We start from the raw sequence: 24,297 nt of genomic DNA on the forward strand, positions 1-24,297 counted from the left end.
GAGCATGGTAAGATGCCATCCTAAACTCCCTGGGTTGGCAAAATTAAGACTCTGAAAATACCCGAGGGTGGCAAGGATGAAATGTAAGGGGTGCTCCTACACTGCTGACAGGAGCACAAATTAGAACAACCGCAGTGAAAAGCGGTTCAGCCCTGCAGAAGACGCTTTATTGCTCAGAAATATTTGCTGCCCCTCCCTGTGTGAGGATTATACTTTCCGCCCTGTAGTTACCCATAGTTGGCTGCATGACTTTTTCTTACAGTTAGAATCTAGTCAACTAAATATGAGCAAAGTGACCTGTGTTTCTTTGCCACGAGCTGGTCAGTGTTCCAAGGAGAAGGTGCTCTGGGACTTATACACCTAAATCCCAGAGTGAGATAACATGGGACAGAGTCACAGCCAGCCTGCAGTGGGCATATCGTGACAGCCGGAAGTGTACCTCTTTTGTGTGGTTGTGACCCATTAAGACTTTGGAGGTGGGGTCACTTGTTCTTTCTGCGTAATTTAGCACATCCTTACTGATATGGGTACTAGCTCATAAAGTTGAACATTCAAATGCCTTAAAATCCAGAAATTCTTACTATAAGGAAGTTTCCCTAGAGACACTCATCAATGGGAAACATACAAAAGAACATTCATAGCAATGTTTTCCATAATTATTAAAAAAAAAAAACCTGGAAACAACCCAAATGTCCTGTAGTTCAGAGTGGATTTGATAAATAATAGTATATTTGCAAGACTATATAGCAGTCAAAATGAAAGCATTCTAGCTACACAAAATAACATGAGTGAGTCTTATAAATATACTTTCCAGTGGTTAAAGCACAGTAAGTTTCCATATAGCATAATACCATTTTCATAAAGGTCAATAACAAACAAAAGTAAGTAAACTAATTGTGGGGTACATATTTATGTGATAAATGGGTCTGTTAAAGGCAGGAAAATGATAGACAACATTCCTGGGAGAAGTTTCTGGGTTTGGGGTGGGGAGGTAGATAGGAGATGAAGGAGGGAAGGGGCACAAGGATGGATGCTCTGATCCTGACTTTGACCCTATATGTCAGTTATTAAATATTCTAGGCTTTGTGAGCCATGCAGTCTCTGTCACAACTACTCAGCTCTGTTGTTGTAATGCAAAGGGCACCTGCGGGTGGCTTGTGTTTTCCAAAAAACCTACTTACAGACTCCAAAATTTGAGTTTCAGCTAATTTTATGTGTCATGAGATAATATTCTTATTTTGATTTGCTTTTAACTATTTATACATGTAAAACCATATGAAGGCACACGGCATCTCAGATTTGGCCCATGGGAGTTTGGCAACTCTTGCTTGGTCGGGTGATGTGTTCGTGGGTCTCCTAGTTTATGTATATCAAATATTACGGTTTAAGTTTTTTAAGAATATAAAAAAGTAAGTTGTGACTCAGAGGGGAGTAGGACAAAGGCAGAAGATGTGAAGATGGAGAGGACCACAGGATACCCATGGATTCTTTTCAGAACTCTTCATCAAGGTCTGCTTTTTTTCTTTTTTTCCCTTTTTGTTTGTTTTTGACTGCATCACACAGCATGAGGGAATCTTAGCTCCCCAACCAGTGATCAAACCTGTGCCCTCTGCATTGGGAGTATGGAGTCTTGACTGCTACACCACCAGGGAAGTCCCAAGGTCTGCCTTTTTTTTTTTTTTTCATTTTTTTGCTCTTGATCCCAAACTTGGGCCATGACGATGATTGTCATCATTCTTTCTCCCGACAGTGGAGGAGGCCCTTGTTGAGGATGCTTGAACCAATGGAAAATCTGGTCGGGGATATTGTCTGCATCTTACGGCTTATTGACACACTTCATATGAGCACCAGAAAAAAAAATAGAACTGATTTTGATTATCATTTTAGCTGCACCATTGGGTTCCATGATTAAATTTAAAATATACTTCTCTTGGTTTCAAGAAAACTAGCCTGAACCTCTTAAGCAGTATGTACAAAATGCCCCCTTCACCACCAGTTCTGTCCCATTTTTCTGTTCTGTTAAAAGTGGTACATCTTCAAAGACCAATTCACTAGCATTTAGGAAAAGTTTGTTGGGGTAATCCTGGGTGTGATCTGGAATGATGTTTTAGAAAGTACAATAGTGGGATCCTTCATATTTCTCCTGCGATTCTTCTCAAGAGAGTCCCAACACATCTTCACAGTTCACACTCTCCTTCCTCTTCTTCTGGAAATCGGCAGCTGCAGGCATCTTCCTCTTGGGCTGTTTGTACTGGTCTCATAAATGCTAAAAGGTAATTTAAAAGAGTTATCTTTAATTGTCTGTTTTAATCATTTAACATCCATTTTCCATAAATCCCATTTGCAGAATATCTCTAAACAGCAAACATTCTCAGCTTTAGTTTGAACAAACTCATCAGCCAGAGAGGTTATAGCAAATATAAAATTTTTCAGGATTATTTAAAATTTTTTTTCTTTTTACCTAGTACTGTTTTATTGGTCCTGAACAAACTAGTTTCTTTAGTGTCCACAAAAACTAAAAACTGTCTTGAGCATGAGTCATTATAGCATAAAATTAGTCATATGCCACACATGATTGCAGTTTCAATTCAGCAGCACATGTTTTAGTCATGAGGGTTACTTAGATTACACATTAGATGGTTTCTTTTGAATGAAATGCTTATGCTTATGACTCTGAGATGTTAAATATACTCCTACTGCTTCCATCGATTAGTAAGTAAAGAACTGATTTATGCACTCGCTTCCAGATTTTCATTTACATGTTAGTGTAAAGTTATTTGTGCTATTGCTGATTAACTTGCAATTCTAAAATATATATTAAAATTTATATATAGCTAACACACACACACATATATGACTGTAGCCTCACACCCAAGTCCATCAATATATATATATATACACATATAGATATATATATATGTTATGTCCGACTCTTTGCAACCCCATGGATTATAGCCTGCCAGGCTCCTCTGTCCATGAGATTTCCCTGGCAAGAATACTGGAGTGGGTTGTCATTTCCTTCTCCAGGAGAACTTCCCAACTCAAGGATTGAAACTATATCTCCTGAATTGGCAGGCAGATTCTTTACCACTGAGCCACAGGGGAAGCCCATATATATAGGTATATCAGTTAAATATATATATATATATATACTATACATAATATAGTATCAGTTAAAATATATATATATATATATATATGTAGGTATATTTTTATACCCTGACAAAGCAAAAGGCCCTACCCCAACTTTATATGCTTTTTAACTGTAAAAAAATAATCAAAGCTCAACAAGCACACCATCTCCAAGATCTTTTAAAAATTGGCAAGATACCCAGGATTCCCAATGAGATGTCTTTTTCCTTTTGAAATAGCATCAAAGATTAATTTTTAAATGAAAATTTGATTCTGGAAAGACAGAGTAATCATACTTTCTTCTATTCTTCCTGCTAAGTATTGCTGAAAATGCTGGACCTTTTATATAACAAACATAAGAAGAACCTGAAAGGTGGCAAGAAAGTAGACCAGTTAAGGATCTTGGAACCCAAGGAGCTATGGCCTTAAGTTCCCTGGGTATTCTTTCTGCTTCATATGCCCTGGACTGGGAACTATAAAAGTAGACTAATAAAAGTGGTCCCACACCCAAGCCCACCACTAAGACCCAGTAGAGCACTTAGACTTACACTCTTACCAAGTGCTATCAAGGCTCACTGGCCCATACCTATTAGGGTGGCATCAGAGGAGTCCTAGTGGAGAGTTAGGACTTCATCACCACTCACAGTATCAAGGTCACCCCCAATCCCATCCACTTATTATCAGTGGAAGCCATGTGGGGAGCAGGAACAAAGTCCCTCAACCTAGCCAGAGTCTTATTAGTAGAGGCTTAATGGGGAGCCCAAACCACCACACATGTCTAGCAATAACAAGGATACCATCCTGAGGAGGTCTAGGTGATGTAGATATTAGAGTTATCTGGCAAGGATATTAAAGTAGCCATCAAAAAGATGGATGCTTCAACAAGCAATTGGGAACACACTGGAAACAAATGAAAAATAAATACAAGATCTTAGAAAAGAATCAGGTAGCAATTTTATAACTGAAAAATTACAATAACCAAAACTTAAAATATCAGTGAATGGGTTCAGCACAAGAATGGAGAAGAAGGAAAGGAAAGAATCATTACCACATCTGAACAGAGAGAAAAGACTGGGGAAAAAGTGAACAGAGCTTCAGGGACACGTGGGACTATAGGGGAAAAAAACAACAATAAACTAATATTGATGTCACTGGAGTCCTTGAAGAAGAAGAGAAAGGGAGTAGGGTTGAAAAAGTATTTGAAGAAATAATGGCTGAAAATTTGCCAAATCTAGTAAAAGGCTTAAATCTACAGATTTAGGAAGCTAAGTGAATCCTGAACAGGACTATCCAAGGAAATCCACACCAAGACACATTTCAGTTTAAGTTCTGAAAACAAAAAGAAATCTTGAAAGCAGCCAGAGGGAAGTAACACATCGCTTAGAGGGGAAGAGCCAAAAACGACAGTGAATTTCTAATGAAAGCCAGAGAAAGAAAACAGAAAACAAAAATAAAATAACATCTTTAGTCCTAACATATAAGTAATTATATTAAATGTACATTTTAAAAATATACCAATCAAAAGATGACAGAAATTAGTAGTGTGACCATTATATGTTATTTATAAGAAATTTATTTCAGATATAAAAATATAGGAAGGTTGAAAGTAAAAGGATGCAAAAAGATATACCATGTATATTATAAATTTTTAAAAAGCAAGGGTGGCTATATTACTATCAGATAAAGTAGACTTCAGAACAAAGAAAACTACCAGAAACAGAGAGGGAGCTTACATAATTAAGAGTCAATTCACCAAGAAAGCATGGCAGTACTAAATATGTATACAACAAGCAACAGAGCTACAAAATAGGTGAAGCAAAACTGATAAAACTGAAAAGAGAAATATACAAATTCACAATTATATTTGAAGAATTAAATGGCATTCTTCCAAGAGTTGATAGAACAACTTGACAGGAAATCAGAAATGATATAGAAGAATTCAGCAACATTATCAATCAACAGGATTAAATTTATATTTATAGTACAGTCTATCCACCTTTTCAAGTGTCTAAAGGAGGACATCAAGGCTGTATATTGTCACTCTGCTTATTTAACTTATATGCAGAGTACATCATGAGAAATGCCAGGCTTGATGAAGCACAAGCCAGAATCAAGATTGCCAGGAATATCAATAACCTCAGATATGCAGATGACACCACCCTTAAGGCAGAAAGCAAAAAGGAACTAAAGAGCCTTTTGAAAAAGGTGAAAGAGGAAAGTGGAAAAGCTGGCTCAAAACTCAACATTCAAAAAACAAAGATCATGGCATCTGGTCCCACCACTTCATGGCAAATAGATGGGGAAACAATGGAAACAGTGACAGACTTTATTTTCTTGGGCTCCAAAATCACTGCAGATGGTGACTGCAGCCATGAAATTAAAAAGATGCTACCTGGGAGAAAAGCTGACATCTAGATGACACATTAAAAAGCAGAGATATTACTTTGCTGACAAAAGTCTGTATAGTCAAGCTATGGTTTTTCCAGAGGTCATTATGGATGTGAGAGTTGGACTATAAAGAAGGCTGAGCACTGAAGAATTGATGCTTTTGAACTGTGATGGTTGGAGAAAACTCTTGAAAGTCCTTTGGACTGCAAGAAGATCAAACCAGTCAATCCTAAAGTCAATCCTAAATGTTCATTGGAAGGACTGATGCTGAAGCTGAAACTCCAATACTTTGGCCACCTGATGCCAAGAACAGACTCATTAGAAAAGACCCTGATGCTGGGAAATATTGAAGGCAGGAGGAGAAGGGGACAACAGAGGATGAGATGGCTGGATGGCATCACCAAGTCAATGGACATGAGTTTGAGCAAGCTCCAGGAGATGGCAAAGAACGGGGAACTTAGAGGGTTGCAGTCCATGGGGTCACAAAGAGTTGGACACAACTGAGTGACTGAACAACAATAATAGAAAAAAGACCAAGACAGACCATGACCTGGACCACGAATCAAACTTCAGCAAATTTAAAAGAAATCACACAGAGGGTGTCCTCTTACTATAATGGAATCAAAATAGACATCAACAACAGAAAGAAAACAAAAAAATCACCAAATACTAGGAAACTAAAAACCACACTATTAAATAATCAAGAGAAACACACAAAAATACACTAAACTGAAAGAAAATGGAAAACAACATATCAAAATGTGTGGACACAGCTAATTTAGTACTGAGGATACTTATAATAGGAAGTTCTTATAATAGAAAGAGGAAAACTCTCAAACCAATAACATAACTACCATCTAAATAGAAAAAGAACAAAATAAATCCAAGGCAAGCAGAAAAAAGGAGATAATAAAGGTAAAAGCAGAAATTGGTGAAATTGAAAATAGAACGACAAAGAAAATCAATGAAACAAAGAGATGGTTCTTTGAAAAGATCAATAAAATTGAGAAATCTCTACCAAAACGTATTCAGAAAAAAGGAGAATGGCACACATTACCAGTATCAGTAGGTAATATCACTACCGACCTGTATACAACAAAAGGATATAAGGGAGTAGTATAAGTAACTTAAGCACATAAATTTGACAACTGCGATGAAACGGACCAAGTCCTCAAAAAACATAAACTATCATAATTCACTCAATATGAATTAAATAACTTCAGTGGCCTATTAAGGAAATTGAATTTGTAATTAAGAAGCCTCAAAAAGAAAGCTCCATGTTCAGATAGCTTCACTAGACAAAGCTATTTAAAGAAGAACTAACACCAGTTCTACACAACCTCTTCCAGAAAACAGAATAAGTTGGGAATAAGCCCCAACTTATTTGAGGAAGTCAATATTACCTTGATACCAAAATCAGACAAAGACAGTACAAGAAAAGAAAACCACAGGTCAATATTCTTCATGAATATGGCTGCAAAATTCTTAACAAAATATTAATGAAGAGAATTCAGACATATATAAAATAATTATATACTATAACTAAGTGGACTTTAATCCAGGGATGTAAGGTTAGTTTGAAATTCAAAAATCAGTCCATAGAATTCACCATCTCAATAGGCTAAAGAAGAAAAATCACATAATCAAATCAATTGATACCAAAAAAGCACCTGTCAAAATTTAGCACTAATTCATGATTTAAAAAAAATCTTCAGAGCACTTTCTCAACTTAATAAAGAATATCTACTAAAAATCTGTAACTCACATCATACTTTATGAAAGATGAAATACTTTTGCCCTGAGAGTTTTTTTTTTTTTTTTTTTTTTTTGCAGGCAATGATATCCACTTTGACCACTATGACTCAACATAGTCCTGGACATTCTAATTAGCACAATAAGGCAAGAAAAGAAATAAAAGCCATATAGATTGGAAATGAAAAAACACAAAACTTTTTTTTTTTTTGCAGATGACACTATGATCTACGTAAAAAATCCCAAGAAATCTACAAAATACCCTAGAACTAGTAAGCAAGTTCAGCAAAATCACAGGACAAATCTCCAAGTACAAAAAAACCAACTGTATTTCTATACACTAGCAATGAACATGTCAAAAAACAAAATTTAAGATAAAATATCATTTGCAATTGTAAAATTTAAATATTAAGGCCCAAATTTAAAAAACATGTGCAGGACTTGTATGCTGAAAACTACAAAGCACTGATGAAAGTAATCAAAGCAAATATACATAAATGGAGAGACACACTGTGTTCATGGATTGGAATAGTTAACATAGGAAAGATCTCAATTCTTCCTGAACTGATGTACAGATTTAACACAATTGCTATCAGAATCCCAGCTGACTTTTTGTAGATAGAGATAAGATTATCCTAAAATTATCTTCATGAACTAGAATAGCTAAAACAATCTTGAAAGAGAAGAATAATGTGTGAGGACTCATTCTACCCTATACCTAATTTCAAGACTTTTCACAGCTACAGTAACCAAGACTGTGTGGCGTTGGCAGAAGGAAAAACACACAGGCCAATGGAAGAGAAGAAAGAAACCAGAAATAGTCCTCACACAAGCACAGCCAACTGAGTTTTTGCAAAAATGCAATATTAATTCAATGGAAGCAGAATAATCTTTTCAATAAATGATGCTGAAACCATTGGCCACCCACAGGCAAAAATAATAATAATTTAAAAATATTGACCTGAAACTCTCACACCTTATATAGAACTTAACTAAAAATGAAACGTATATTTAAATGCAAAACATTTAGCATATGACATAGGAGAAAGTCTAAATCTTTGAGATCTAGGACTTAATAAAGAGTTCTTAGATGTAGTCCCATAAATTTAAAAAGTGGCCAGTTGGACTTCATCAAAATTAAAAAGTTTTTCTCTGCAGAAGATCATGTGAAGAGGATGAAAAGGCAAGTGACAGACTGGAGAATATATTTACAAACCTCATATCTGATAAAAGACTCATATCTTGGAACTTTAAAAAATAGCTCAAATGTCAAAAGATAGGCAATCTAATTAGAAAATGGGTAAAAGACATGAAGGAACATTTCAGTGAAGAAGACTGATAGATGGAAAATAAGTGCATGAAAAATGTTCAGCCTTTAGGGAAAGGCAAATTAAGCCCACATTGAGATATTAGTGCATATCTATTCAAACAACTGAAATTAAAAATTGCAACAATACAAAATGCTGACAAAGATGAGGAAAAACTGGATCTCTCACACCTTGCTGGTGGAATGTTAAATGATACAACTCCTGTGGAAAAGTGTTTAGCAGTTTCTTTAAAGAATGAACACATACTTATCATATGACCCAGTAATTGCACTCCTGGGCATTTATCTTCAAGATATGTATGCTTATGTCCACACAAGTCCTGTACATGATTATTCATAACAGCGCTAATGTAATAGTCATGGAATAGTTCTGCATTTTGATTGTGCTGCTGGTTTCACCAGTCTACACGTGTGATAAAATGACATACACTAAACCCAGGTGGCTCATGGTAAAGAATTCACCTGCCAGCAGGAGATGCAGGAGATGTGGGTTCGATCCCTGGGTCAGGAAGATCCTCTGGAGGAAAAAATGGCAACCCTCTCCAGTATTCTTGCTGAGAGAATCCCATGGTTAGAGGAGCCCGGTGGGCTTCAGTCCCTGGGAGTCACAAAGAGACACAGCCGAGCAACTGAGCGTACACATACACAAAAAATAAGCACACACAGTGTACCAGTCAGCTGCCTGGTTTTCACATTATGTGCTGTGTGCTGTGCTGTCCTTAGTCACTCGGTCATGTCCAACTCTGCGACACTATGGACTCTAACCTGCCAGGCTCCTCTGTCCATGGGGATTCTCCAGGCAAGAATACTGGACTGGGTTGTCATGTCCCCTTCCAGGGGATCTTGCCAACCAAGGGATTGAACTCAGGTCTCCCGTATTGCAGGCGGATTCTTTACCATCTGAGCCAGCAGGGAAGCCCAAGAATACTGGAGTGGGTATCCTATCCCTTCTCTAGGGGATCTCTAGGGTCTCCAGCATTGCAGGAGGATTCTTTACCAGCTGAGCTACCAGATAGTTAAATATGATGTAACCCCATGAATGGCACATACGACTTTTCTGTACTGTCTTTACAACTTCCTGTGAATCTCTATTTCAAAATTGAAAGTTTTAAAAAATAACCTAAAATTTTTTTAAATGGATGACAGTTTCATTGAAACTCCCTAATTACTCATAAATACTTTTGAAAACCATTTTATAAAGACCTTTATTGCAGTTTCGGGTAAAGCTGGGACGGATAGTTGTTTAAATCAGAAGTTTCGGTGAGAATTTAAAAGTTTAAATCAGAGGTTAAGACCTCAAAAAGAGAATCAAAGAACAAACCACAGGATCGGAAAATATATTTGCTGCCCATAAACAGTAGACTAAAAAATTCCTATAGATTAGTAAGAAAAGGACAAACAACCCAATGGGAAAAGGCTCAAAAGATCAGGTGATTTGCAGGAGAGGAAATCCTAGTGACCAAACATAACATGAAAAGATGTTCAATCTCACCAGTAATCAGGGAAATGCAAATTAAAACCACGAGACACTACTACACACCCGTCAGACAGATAAAAATTAAGAAGTCTGATAATGCTAAGTGTTAGCAGGGACTGGCGCAAAAGAAATCTCATACGCTGCTAATTGGACTCCTATCACTCTCAAAAAGTTTTATAAGTTTTATATATGAGTTTGAACAAGTTGGTGATAGACAGGGAAGCCTGGTGTGCTGCAGTCCATGGGGTCGCAAAGAGTTGGACATGACTGAGCAACTGAACTGAAGGACCAAGATACATATTCCAGCACCTTTATTGCTAGGTTTAAAAAAAGGAAAGAAAGAAACGTACTTATGTACACTGAGATACATAGACAAAAATATCCAAATATTATTCTCTGTAAGAGCCCCAAATTGGAAACAACCCAATTGTCCAGGAATATTAGAATGGATAAACAAACTGTGATACAGTCCTTCAATAGAAGAACATTTAACAATGGAAATCAACTCAAGATAAATGCCACACATGGATGAATCATAAAGATACAATGTTGAGTGAAAGGGGGAAGGAAAATATAGAACAGATAGAGTGTGATTCCACTGGTCTGAACTTCACAAGCAGCCAAATTAAACCATGTTCTTGGGTAGCAAAACTATAAATAAGAGCAAGGAAGTGAACACCGTAAGAATCTAGATGTGGTTAGCACTAGCAGAGAGAGGGTTTTTAATCTGGAAGGAACACAAGAAGGGCTTCCGGGGAGCAGAGTGTGTTCTATTTCTTGACATGAGTAGGGTTACACAGGTGTTCATTTTACAGTTTGTTAAACAGAGGAGCCTGCCAGGTTGCAGTCCATAGGATTGCACAAAGTCTGACACAGTTGAAGCAACTTAGCTCAAATACATGCAAACTTTACATGCATGCATTTTTTTCTGTGTATTTCAAAATGTTGAAAAGATTTTGTATTGTTTCTGAAAAGAACCTTTATACAAATCAGTGTATTGCATCTTTAGATAAGACTTTACTAGTTCTTTCCCTCCTACATTTAAAAAAATATTTATACATATTTTTGACATTTTCTTGAGACAATGCAGGACTTTATGTCATTATTACTGATATTTTGTCTCCAGGGTCTTTGCCTTTTTTAAGAAAAAAAATTATTCTTAATTGGAGAATAATTGTTTTATTTGTGTCTGTTCTATTAAGTGGATGAACCTTGAGCCTGTTATACAGAGTGAAGTAAGTCAGAAAGAGAAAAACAAATACTATATACTAACACTTATGCATTGCATATGTGAGTGCTTAGCTGCTCAGTCTGTCCAACTCTTTGCGACCCTGGACTGTACCTGCCAGGCTCCTCTGTCCATGGAATTTTCCAGGCAAGAATACTGAAGTGGGTTGTCATTTCCTACTCCAAACATATACATTATCCTATGTAAAACAGATAGCTAGTGGAAAGTTGCTTGTAACACAAGGAACCTGAGAGAAAAAGGAGGGAGTGGGGAGTGGGAGGGAGGTTCAAGAGGGAGGAGACATGTTATACCTATGGCTGATTCATGTTTTTGTATAGCAGAAACCGATGCAAGACTATAAAGCAATTATCCTCCTATATTTTTAGCAACTTACAAGTAGACACTCTCTAATCATATTATGATGGCCTGGGCTACATTACAGAGCTCTCAGAGTGACCCTCTTGTATATGAATTCCTCTTAGTAAGTCTTTCCTGTTATCTAAGGTTCTGTCCTCCACAAAATCAAAAATGCAGATTGCCTCCATCTATATGCCTTTTGGAATAAATATTAATAGCTTTCGTTTAGTGAATATTGACTCTGTGCTAGACACTTGCTGAGTTCCTTATAGAAATAGTATCTTGTGTAGTGAGTGGAATCCATCATTGAAATTCTCATTTAATCCAGATCAGTGTCCTAATAACTCATCCCATTAAAACCACTTCAAACTCCCTTTTAGTTCTCTAGGCCCTCTTCTAGCTGTGGGTCTAGCTCAGGTCAAGGTCATTTATCAGCCAGAGAAGTCATGCTAGATGGGGCAATGTTATTTTTGATTCCTCTTTTCAGTGTCCTGTATTCACTATTGAGTGGACACACACACACACACACACACACACACACACACACACACACACAGTTGTCCAAGGCTGCAGCATACTTAAAGTGGTAATTTTTCCAGAACCTCTGGGCTATGTTCTGCCATCACTGAGCTTTCTCCACCTCAGCCATGGACCTTTGCGGCTGGGTCTCTCTTTGTTGTGGGGCTGCCTTGTGCATATAGGATTTTAGCAGCATTGCTGACCTCCGCTCACTAGATACCAGAGCACAGCACCCCCTCCACCACCTCTTAGACTCTGACCATCAAACCTGTCTCCTGACACTGCTGAGTGTCCCCTTGGGACCAAATTGTCCCGCTTGATAACCACTGTGCTATACTAACCTAACTTCTGTAATTTAAAAAAAAATCATCTTTTTCTTTCTACTGCAAAACATCTAGCCTCAGAAAGCTGATATCTCACACTTTTATATTCATCTTACGTTGTTTGAATATATACAGGAGCTTCTTTCTGCCCTGTTTAATCACAGAGAAACGGAGAACCATGAAGGACGCCAGGCACAGCATGGCAGCTGATGTCAGGGCAAGGAAGAAGATGATGATCTGGGAGGTGAGACCTGTAGAAAAAGACCAAAAGGAGAAATATCATCTGACATCCCTCATCTGTGGAATCTAAAAGAGACGATACAAATGGACTTACTTACAAAACAGAAAAAGACTCACAGACTTAGATAACGAACTTATGGTTGTGGGGAGAATGGGAGGAAGGGATAGTTAGGGAATTGGGGAAGGTTATGTACGTACTGCTATATGTCCTACTACATAGCACATGGAAATCTACTCAATGTTATGTGGCAGCCTGGATGGGAGGTGGGTGTGGAGGAGAATGGATACATGTATATATGTACGGCTAAGTCCCTTAAATGTTCACCTGAAACTACCACAACACTGTTAATTGGCTATTAACAAAATAGCCAATACAAAATAAAAAGTTTAAAGCTTGCAAAACAAAAAAGAGCAAAAGGAAAACTGAGGCAAAAATATAATTTTCCAAATATGCTGATGTAAACTTGCATTTTTAAACTCTTCACCATGAGAAGAGGTGCTTCAGGCATCTCCCACCAGCTCTTTTAGTAAATTTGCCTGCTTGCTTGTTAAGAAAACTTTAAAAAACAAAACAAAAAACCTTAATAATGTTGTTCCTTTGTTGTTGATTTTTAGTGACTAAGTCATGTCCAACTCTTTTTTGACCCCATGGACTGTAGTCCACCAGGCTCCTCTGTCCATGGACGTCTCCAGGCAAGAATACTAGAGTGGGTTGCCATTTCCTTCTCCAGGGGATCTTCCCGGCCCAGGGATTGAACCCACATTTCCTGCATTGGCAGGTGGATTCTTTACCACTGAGCCACCAGGGAAGCCCAGTAATTTTCTAGAGACCCACAAAATTAACTGGTTTGGCCTTCTAGGATATAGGAAACATGGGACTCTATCACCATCGTTATTTGGCAAGATCAAAGGGGTTAGTGTCTATTTGGATCCAATCTCACCTTGCTCTGCTCATTAATATATGTAACCCAGACTAAATAATCAACACTGATGAAAGAGATGGGTCTCTTGAAGCCAGGGTAAGAGAAAGAAGGTGTGTCGGAGGTGCCTGCTATAGATTGACATGCAAGACATCAGGACATTGGGGTGATTTAGATGCCAACCAGAATGGCCATGATACATTCACTTATTTAACAGCAACAAACCAGCTACCTGACTCTCTCCCAGGGGCAGGCACGATGGTGGAGGATGTATCTGGAGAGAAGTCAGATGATGGTGGTCCACACACTACGTCACTTTCCTTCGTCCCGTTTACAAGGACAGCCTTTCCATTCAAAGAACAGCTTAGAGAGTCCAATGAAAAGAGTTCAAATAATTAATCCAGGTACAGATCATTCTAATTTTAAAAGACTGACATTTTCTACTTGATTGAGCAGTTCTAGTGACAAGGGTATGTGGATCTGGGTTTATAGGCAAAGCAAGGATATTTTGAAAAACTTCACTGAACATCGGGCTTCCTCCAGTGTTCACTTGGCTTTCACGGCTCTCCACAATCCATCTCACGCTACCTGCCTAACTGGCTTCTTCTTCCTTCCCAGTCTGGAGAACCCTGGCCCATGATAGCCTACATCAGGCTGTTGCCTGGTTAGTCTGTCACCTCCACCTTCTTAAGTGTATTTGAGCATCTCTGGCACACAGAAAGGACAGACAGCTTAGCATAGGGTTGTAGTAGTAGTGTGTGTGCTAGTTGCTCAGTCGTGTCCGACTCTTTGCGACCCCATGGACTGTAGCCAGCCAGGCTCCTCTGTCCATGGGATTTCCCAGGCAAGAATACTGGAGTGGGTAGCCATTCCCTTCTTGAAGGGATCTTCCTAACCCAGGGATCGAACCCTGGGTCTCCTTCATAGGGTTAGGATCTCCTAACCTCACTATGTGTTGGCATATGACAGATCAGAGAATCTGCCTACAATGCAAGAGACCCAGGTTCAACCCCTGGGTTGGGAAGATCCCCTGGAAGAGGGCATGGCAACCCACTCCAGTATTCTTGCCTGGAGAATCCCCATGAATAGATGACCCAGTGGGCTACAGCCTATGGGATCACAAAGAGTCGGGCATGACTGAACAAGTAAGCACATGATTGTGGTCATCATCACCATCATCATCATTGTCCTGTGTCTCTCCCCTGTCCTTTACCTAAGATGAACCCACCCATTCCCCAAAGCCAGCTCAGTCCCACTTTCCACACAGAGTCACTTCACTGCTCAGAACTATTTGTGTCGAAAGACAAAAAACAAAAATAAAAAACAAAACTTTCTAATGTGCTATGAATCAATACTTTTGTAAAACACAATAAGAATGTAAATGTAAAATAATAATAAAAATGATCTTGTAAGAAAATACAATGCAAAAAGAACAAAGGCATACAAAACACACTGTTGGCTGTTTGACTGCCTGGGATGGTCTTATTTGCCCAAGTCTATGTTAATCATTCTGAGGAAAGGAAACATACTTTACCCTCTTCTATATCATTATCAGTGCTGGCACGAGCACTTGAAGATGGACTGGTCAATAAGGAAATGTTAGAGGCAGCAAAGAGATTAGAGGGAGACAGAAGAACCCTTGGGGCAGACAGTAACTAAGTTCCACTGCAAATCTGACTTAGCTGTTCTGGGCATTACTCTTGGAGAAAATGCCCATTTTGGCAAACCAGTCACAATGACCTCATACCATTCCCATGCTGCCTATTTGCACAGTTACTCAATATTTACATTTGACAGGTTTAAAAAAGCATCAGTGAGTGAGAGGGAAGTTCAAGAGGGAGGGAACATATGCATACCTATGGCTGAATCATGTTGATGCATGGCAGAAAACAACACAACGTTGTAAAGCAATTATCCTCCAATTAAAATAATTAATTAACTAAAAATTTTAAAAGCATCAGTTGGAAAAGTTAACCTGACACTTTACTTTTAAGCAAAAAGAAATGATACATACTCTGTCCAAGGTCGACAGATGCCATGTTCCCGATCATTAAAAGTCCCAAAAGAGCAGTCTTTACAACCTTTTATAAAAATTAAAGGAATAATAAAAGGAAGCATTTTTATCATTTTAAACTTTCCCTGAGATGAACATGATCTCATAACAATAAAGTCATTAATTTAATATGATCTGTGCTGATTATTCAACAATTCTTCCTGAATTTCATTAGTGATAAACAATTCTTCTTGAGCAGTATGCGATAAATATAATCCTGTAATAAAGTTATTAGCTTAATACAATCTACACAGATTGTTCAACAGTTTTTCTTGAAATGAAACCCTAATGTGACTAAAGGTTTTATTCTAATTATATGTATGGTATTGTATATGCATGAAAAAGCATGGTTCTGGTGAAAAATGTTGTCATCTCAAATTAGTTTCATTGACCTAAAAGTAATTTTGCAAATATCAGATATGTGACTCCATGGTTCATTATTTATTACTTAAAGGTTCTACAAATCTGTTTTATAATCAAAGGACCATGAACTAAGCGAATGATGTTAAGTCTAGATAACAAATTTGCACCCTACAAGAGGAAACTTACCCTCATTTGTTAATTCTTGACCTTGTTTACAGTCCTTTTCACACATGGAACATCCTGCCCCTTCGCAGTGGAATCCCGGAATGCATTCACACTCTGCATTGCTGGTGGAGGAACACGGCTTCTTGATCCTGAAAATACCTACAAAGTCCATCAGGGTTACACCGACCCTTGATCTCCAAAAGCAGGAAGCAAATTCATGTTCTGCAATACAAACTATGCTCGTTCTACTTATAACGTTCCTTAATGACCTCAGGGGCTTTCCTGGTGGCTCAGCGGTGAAGAATCGTCCTGCAATGCAGGAGACTCAGGTTCAATCCCTGGGTTGGGAAGATCCCTTGGAAAAGGAAATGGCAACCCACTCCAGTATTCTTGTCTGGGAAATCTCATGGACAGAGGAACCTGGTGGGCTACAGTTTATGGGTCAGATAAGAGTTAGTCTCGACTTAGCGACTGAACAATGACCTCAGAGTACAAAGCTTATAACTAAAGAAGACATTTTACGTTCTGCTATTAAAAAAATTCTCTCTTGTCCAATGAATGTTTCCTCTAATATTTAAAATGCTCAATCCACCAGTGTTGGCTCTTACAGTAAATTATTTTACTGGACCCTGCCTATTGGCAGAGGAATCAGTCGACCTGACACTTCAGACTTTCAAGCAAGATCAGTACACTGGGGAATAAAAACTTGTCTTCCCAACACATATCGGCATAAAGACTACATTTTTTAATCATACCTTCACACTTTCTGCATATGTCACAGGACTTCTGTCCACTTGTGCTGGAGAAACTGTTTAAAGGACAAGAAATGCAAAGCTCTGGACTGCTTTTCCCACAGAAAGTACCTAAAAAGGGAAGATAAGAGCTGTTCACATTTTTCAATGGACAGTCATCACCTGAAGTATTATGAGGTTCACAAGAAAACCAGAATATGAAATAAAGATTCGATTTCTAGGTAACATAGCAACACACTTTATTTGTTGATCGACTGTTTTAAATTATCCATTTAGAGCTTCCCTGGTGGCTCAGTGATAAAGAATCCACCTTCCAATGCAGGAGATATGGGTATGATCCCTGATCTGGGAAGATCCCACACGCCTGGGAGCAACTAAGCCTGTGAGTCACAACTATTGAGCCTGTGCTCTAGAGCCCAATGAGCCACAACTATTGAAACCAAGTACCCTAGAGCTCATGCTCTGCAAAAAGAGAAGCCATCACAATGAGACTATGTACCGCAACTCGAGAGTAGACCCTGCTTGTCACAACTAGAGAAAAGCCCACACAGCAATGAAGACACATACAGCCAAAGAAAACCCCAAAACATCCATTTGCAAGGTTGCCCTAAGTGTAATCATAGAATTAAAAACAGTGAAGTATAGATAGAGCAACAAAAAAATCAACAGAAAAACAGTTTTTTTAATCTATTGAATAAAACAGAGTTTCTCTTGATTGATCTGGGAGACCAGTATGAGTGGATTAAGGGGGAGATCAATGTCCTTTATTGGCACACTAACATTTAAATGTGTCGGCCTTTTCCCTCTGAGAAGGCAATGGCGACCCACTCCAGTACTCTTGCCTGGAAAATCCCATGGATGGAGGAGCCTGGTAGGCTGCAGTCCATGGGGTCGCTGAGTCTGACACGACTGAGCAACTTCACTTTCACTTTTCACTTTCATGCACTGGAGAAGGAAATGGCAACCCACTCCAGTGTTCTTGCCTGGAGAATCCCAGGGATGGGGAAGCCTGATGGGCTGCCGTCTATAGGGTCGCACAGAGTTGGACATGACTGAAGCGACTCAGCAGCAGCAGCAGCAGCCTTTTCTCACTCTGTTAAGCCACTTGCTTAGTCCTTGTTGCACTCCCAGTCTGAATACTTGTCCTCATACACCAAGCTATTTGTTGAGGTCTTTTCCTGTACTGTGCACTGATCTAAGCCCATCATACAGTCCTTCCAGCAATCAATCCTATGATAGGTGCTCATATCACCCCTACATGACAAAGCTGAGACACAAGAGATTAAGTGAGAAGGCTATGTTCACACAGCTAAGATGCAGCATCCAAGAAATATTTGTAAATGAATGAATAAAAGATATTAATGGAGGGGCGGGATAAATTAGGAGTATGGAATTAATAGATACACTGCAATATGTATATGTTGCAAAGATCCCCTGGAGGAGGGCATGTCAACCTACTCCAGTATTCTTGCCTAGAGAATCCCATGGACAGAGGAGCCTGGTGGGCTACAGTCCATGGGGTCACAAATAGTTGGACACGACTGAAGCAACTTAGCATGCACAAGCACAGACATATATGTGTGTGTGTGTGTGTGTGTGTGTGTGAATCATGGAAGATTCCCTGGAGAAGGGAATAGCTACCCACTCCTTATTCTTGCCTAGAGAATTTCATGGACAGAGGAGCCTGGCGGACTACAGTCTATGAGGTAGAATCAGACACGACTGAGCAGCTAACACACTGAAACTAATGCAATATTATAAATCAACTATAGTTTAATTTTTTTAAAGGATCATTAAAACATAGCTAATTAGCTCTGACTACCAGACTAACCAAACCATGTTTGCAACAGATCAAGCACACGTGATAATTTGGTTCTTACCTGCTGAACAGTTACAGAAATCCTGCAATGATCGTGTCCTCTCAAGATTCATGACCAATAGCACAGTGGCCACTATGTTGTAATAGCCATTTCCCATGATGAAATCTTGCAGAGATTTATTAGCCAAGCAGAGTCCAACAGAATTTTAATCAAAGTAGCTGGTTTCACAAATACCCACTCTATAGAAAGTAAAAAGTTTCAAGGATGAGGCGGTTTCTCCTTTCATAATTATCAACAGTTCACCTATTTATTACCTGTGCATTTCTACAAGATCACAACTCAGGGGTTCTCAAGAGCAATTAATGATGGAATACCACAGAAAAGGTAGTGAATTCATAGAAACTTCTATGATAAGACCTGCATGATTAAACACACAGCTTTGTGCAGATTTGCCAAAGTCTATGAGTGCAGTTTCCAACATGCTTTGCCAAAATGCAGAAATAACAATAGCAAGAACTTTTGGGGACTTTCATAGATATTCAGCATTAGCATCTAGATTTCAACAATGGCAGTGGCCTACTGTCACTGAAATAACAATCCTTAAAAAGAGAATCTGACAGTTCAGCTCCATGAACAGACACCTCATTATTAAAATTCCTCCTTTGTCCAAACAGTGTGTGGAATTACAACACCTAATTGCTAAAATGTTGAACTCACTATCACACTTTCTTAATAGTTATGTATTTGTTCATTTTGAGATTTGAAGTCATAAAACTAGAGTCCAGCAATCTCTAGAGGCCAGGTTCCTGGTCTTTATTTAATGGGCTGTGGAGTGAAAGTCATTAGAAATCAGAAGGGAAGAAAGTCTAGAAACATACAAAGGGAACAAAGTTCCCATCCTCATCCCTACTCGGTTCCTCCTCTCCTCCCCCAACCATCTGCCCCAAATGGACAAACCTGGAGATTCCAGGGCTGCTGAAGAAATTTGCTTCTCCTTGATCTTCAGAGCAGTGAGATCTGCAGCTGAGAAGAGCTGCAGGTCAAAGAGGGGAGTTTGGTGACTCAGTGGGGGGGCGTGGCCTCGTGGGAAATCCCCAGAGACAGCTCTCTGATGTATAATAGCTCACTTGGTATTTGGTGACCTTAAAGTCTCCTAGAGTGTCTGTCCCGACTTGATAACGCAATTCAAACTAAAAGCAGCCCCCTACTGTTAGGGCATTTTTGTTTGTTTGTTTCAGATGACTTTGGCAAACTCATTTTTGTCACTTGATAGCAGTTCTCCTTGCCAAAGTTTTTAAGGCATCCTCAATGTATTTGAAGCCCTCAACGGGCTTCTCTTGTAGCTCAGTTGGTAAAGAACATGCCAATGTAGGAGACCCAGGTTCGATTCCTGGTTTGGGAAGATCCCCTGGAGAAGGAAATAGCAACCCACTCCAGTATTCTTGCCTGAAGAATCCCATGGACAGAGGAGCCTGGCCGGCTATAGTCCATGGGGTTGCAAGAGTCGGACATGACTTAGCAGGTAAACCACCACCAACATATTTGAGATTTGAGGGCAGAAACACACTTCTAAAGAAAGATCAGCACTCCTGTCAACTACTACCCCTTAACCCTATAATAACAGGGTTAATCACTATAGTACTAGTGATGCTATAGCTATAATTTATTTACTGCAGCTGATAATCCAGGCATCAGAGAAGTAACTAAGCTGCAAATGATCCCTAAGAGTTGATATGAGGAGGAGGAGGAGGAGGGCATTATGCAAAAGAACATTGGAGCTATGAGTCTGGCCAAATTATCAGCAGGTCGAACCAAGGACAATTCGACTCCCTTTTGACTGCTGCATGGGTGAGATGGAAGAAGGAGAAAGAAATGGAGGGGAACTGGAGACAAAGGAAATAGAATTTATGTGGCTGGTGACTTCATTGGGTGAAGCTGTGATCTATGAGGATTTTTGTTGTTATTGTTGTTTGGTCGATAAGTCATATCTGACTCTTTGTGACCCCATGGACTGTAGCCTGCCAGGCTCCTTTGTCCATGGAGTTTTCCAGGCAAGAATACTGGAGTGGGTTACCATTCTCTTCTCCAGGGGATCATCTTGACCCAGGAATCAAACCCACTTTTCCCACCCTGACAGGCGGATTCTTCACCACTGAGTCACCTGGGAAGCCTGTGAAGGATTTTATAAAATCGTTATTTCAAATTAAAAAAAAAAAAAAGAATAAGAGGATCAGGAGAGGAGGAGGAGCAGGAAGAGGAGGAGGATGCTTTCAAAATGCTAAAACACTGAGACAAGCTAGCAGCCCTCAGGAAGACAAGTAAGGGAACTAAGAGGAAGAGTGATTTCCAGTAAGACAGATGTTTTTCTATCAGATCCAAACAGTTTCCATCCCTAGGTCAAGAAGATCCCCTGGAGGAGGAAATGGCAACACGCTCCAGTATTTTTGCCTGGAGAATTCCATGAACAGAGGAGCCTGGCACACTATGGGGCCCATAGGGTCTCAAAGAGTCATACCTGACTGAAGTGACTTAGCATGCAGGCATGTGTGCATAATACATGCCCTCTTTCAGGGATCTTACAAACCCAGGTCTCCTGCATTGCAAGTGGATTCTTTACCATCTGAGCCACCAGAGAAGCCCCTTACATGTCTCTGCAACTCCTATTATGCCATCAACCTCCTTAGAAATGTTCATGGCTTCCTGTTGTGTACTAAAGAAAACCTGGACTCTGTAGTCCAGTATTCAAGGACTTTCCAGATCTGATCTGAAGTTGTTTAAAAAAAAAAAAAAATATATATATATATATAGTCACCCTTTGAAACTGTACATAAATTACACCTGTTTAAATGTGTACATTTCAGTGGAGTTTAGAATATTCACTATATCGTGCAGCCTTCACCAGTATATCATTTCAGAACATTTTTGTTAGTCCAAAAGGAAGCTCTGTATATCCATTAGCATCACTCCTCAATCCTTTTTCCCCCAGCCCTTGGTAGCCACTAATCTACTTTCTGTTTCAATGAATTTGCCAGTTCTGGGCATTTCATATATTTATACATAAAATCATATGCTAGCTGGTCTTTGGTGTTGGACTGCTTTCACTTAGTATAGTATTTTCAAGGTTCTCCCGTGATGCAGCATGTATCAGTATTCTCTTCCTTTTTCAGGGCTTAATTCTATTTCATTCTGTAGGTTTACCACATTTTGTTGATCCATTCATCAGTTGATGGACATTTGAGTCATTTCCACTTTTTGACTGTTGCAAATAATGCTGCTATGAAGATCATTGTACAAAGTTTCGTATGAACATGTTTTCAGTTCTCTTGAGTGTGGAATTGCCCATTGTGTGGTCATCCTGTTGCACTTTTTGAGGGATTACCAGGCTGTTTCCCACAGCAGCTGCAGCATTTTACATTCCCACCAGCAATGAATAAGGGTTTCAAATTCTCCACATCCTTGCTACCACTTCTTGGTTTTCTGTGGGTTTTTCTCTTTCAACAACAACAAAATTTTTTATTATAGCCATCCAAGTAGGTGTCAAATATCTCATTGTGGTTTTGATTTGTTACTCATGCCCCAATTTTATCAACCTCACCCACACCCCATGAAAGGGAATAGTAGAGTATAGCACGTGGTTAAGTGTCCAAGCTTTCTTGTCAGGGCAATCTGGATCAAATCTAGGTTTTGCTATCTTGATGGTCATGAAAATTTGGGCAAGTTTCTTGGGGAAACTTGTTTCTTGACAGAGTCAGTCGTGTCTGACTCTTTGCAACCCCATGGACTATAGCCCAAAAGGCTCTTTTGTCCATGGGATTTCTCAGGCAAGAATACTGGACTGGGTTGCCATTTCCTCCTCCAAGGGATATTCCTGACCCATGGATCAAACCTACGTCTCCTGTGTCTCCTGCGTTGGCAGGTAGATTCTTTGCCACTGTGCCACCTGGGAAGCCCCCACACTACACTTAACCTTAGCCAAAAGGCTGAGAACCTCCCTAAATCTCAGCTTTTCCAACCATACCTTACAGATACAGGAATCTTGTACCCATCTTCATTTAGAGAGGATTAAATGAAACAGTGAATATGCAGTGCTTAGTTCAATGCCTGGCACATAGTTCTCAAGAAAGGAGTAACTGTGATTATAAGACTTATTGTTACAAAAATTTCCCTCCCTAGCCTCCCATAGCAATGATCAGTAAAGCAACCAGGGCAAGTGGCAAGAGAGAAGAAAAATGCCTGGGCTATCTATGAATTTATTCCTGGATTCTGAGCATCATCCGAGAGCCATTCTCCCTGTGATAACTGTGGGAACTCCTCCACCAACTTCAGCAGAGTTGGCCAAATGTAGGAGCATCACAATGTAGAAGTTTCACTGCTGATAATTTCCTAACACTTTCAACGTCACAGCCTAACCTCATTTATATGTGGGGTTCTGGGTTTAACACGACAGTCTGACATTTAACTGGACTATATTTTTATTTAACTCAATTCTACTTGCTAATTTACATTTTGGATATTCTGTGGGCAGAGGTATTACCTCCCCTGAAAGTGATTATGTGTTGTTTCCTAGCACAGGAATTAGCTCACTTTTTGAATCTTGGCCAATGACATAAGAGTTTTTACTGAGCTCAAAAGATTCTCAAGATTAGTTTTACCAGCCTACAGTTAAACAAAATCAACCTCTTCAGAATTAGTCTACCGAAGACTGTGTACAGACGGCTTCATTTGGGTGTGTCAAGAGGTTGATAATGTTCACATTACTGCATTCTTGTTTGATAAAATCATGATAGGAGGCTAAAGCAATTCTGTTGCTAGCTAGATGCTCATAATGTTTAAGCTAGCGAAAGATGTAATACTCTTTTAGTACAATTTTCATTTGCCTTAAAATACATATCACATTGCTTTATTTATTTTAGCCTTCTAAACTGTTCAAGGCAATAACAAAAGAATCATCTCTTCCAAAAAGCCTTCCCAAACTAAATCAGAGATAACCCCAACAAAGTATCAACACTAACAACATCAGCAATAATATTTGTTTCATCATATTCTAAACATCTCATTCTAAGCCAGGGCAGAGATTTTGTTTTAATTTGATTGGTTGCAGATCTAAGATTGAATATCTCAAGTGAGTATAGTTTGAGGCTAAACAGCATGAAGGTTCAACTACTCTAAATAAGATAAAAGACAATACTTAGAGAAAAAGAAATAGACCCTCAAAACAAACTTCCTATAAAATATGGTCCTGTCCTGCCAGTACACATATTAGAAGTAATCTCAACCATAGATTATTCACTGTCTGCACTTGTTATTTCCCCAAAGTGAAAGTGAAAGTCGCTCAGTCATGTCCAACCCTTTTCGACCCCATGGACTATACAGTCCATGGAATTCTCCAGTCCAGAATACTGGAGTGGGAGGCCGTTCCCTCCTCCAGGGGATCTTCCCAGCCCAGGGATGGAACCGGGGTCTCCTAAATCGCAGTCAGAT

The 24,297-nt window shown here is 39.1% G+C and overlaps 1 protein-coding gene across 1 annotated transcript; it reads right to left on the reverse strand.

Moving 5' to 3' along the window:
- Nucleotides 1–1,247: 1,247 nt before the first annotated feature.
- On the reverse strand, nt 1,248–19,869 carry TNFRSF9 (TNF receptor superfamily member 9). The gene is made up of 8 exons (XM_006076670.4): nt 19,774–19,869; nt 18,877–19,055; nt 17,000–17,107; nt 16,266–16,403; nt 15,678–15,744; nt 13,896–14,026; nt 12,620–12,754; nt 1,248–2,266 (listed from the first exon to the last, which is right to left on the reverse strand). The coding sequence occupies exons 2-8, from the start codon at nt 18,971–18,973 to the stop codon at nt 2,178–2,180; spliced, it is 765 nt and encodes a 254-aa protein (XP_006076732.1). The 5' UTR covers nt 18,974–19,055; nt 19,774–19,869; the 3' UTR covers nt 1,248–2,177.
- Between the last annotated feature and the right edge of the window lie 4,428 nt (nt 19,870–24,297).

Source organism: Bubalus bubalis, chromosome 5 (genome assembly GCF_019923935.1).
Source record: "Bubalus bubalis isolate 160015118507 breed Murrah chromosome 5, NDDB_SH_1, whole genome shotgun sequence".
Classification (NCBI taxonomy): Eukaryota; Metazoa; Chordata; class Mammalia; order Artiodactyla; family Bovidae; genus Bubalus; species Bubalus bubalis.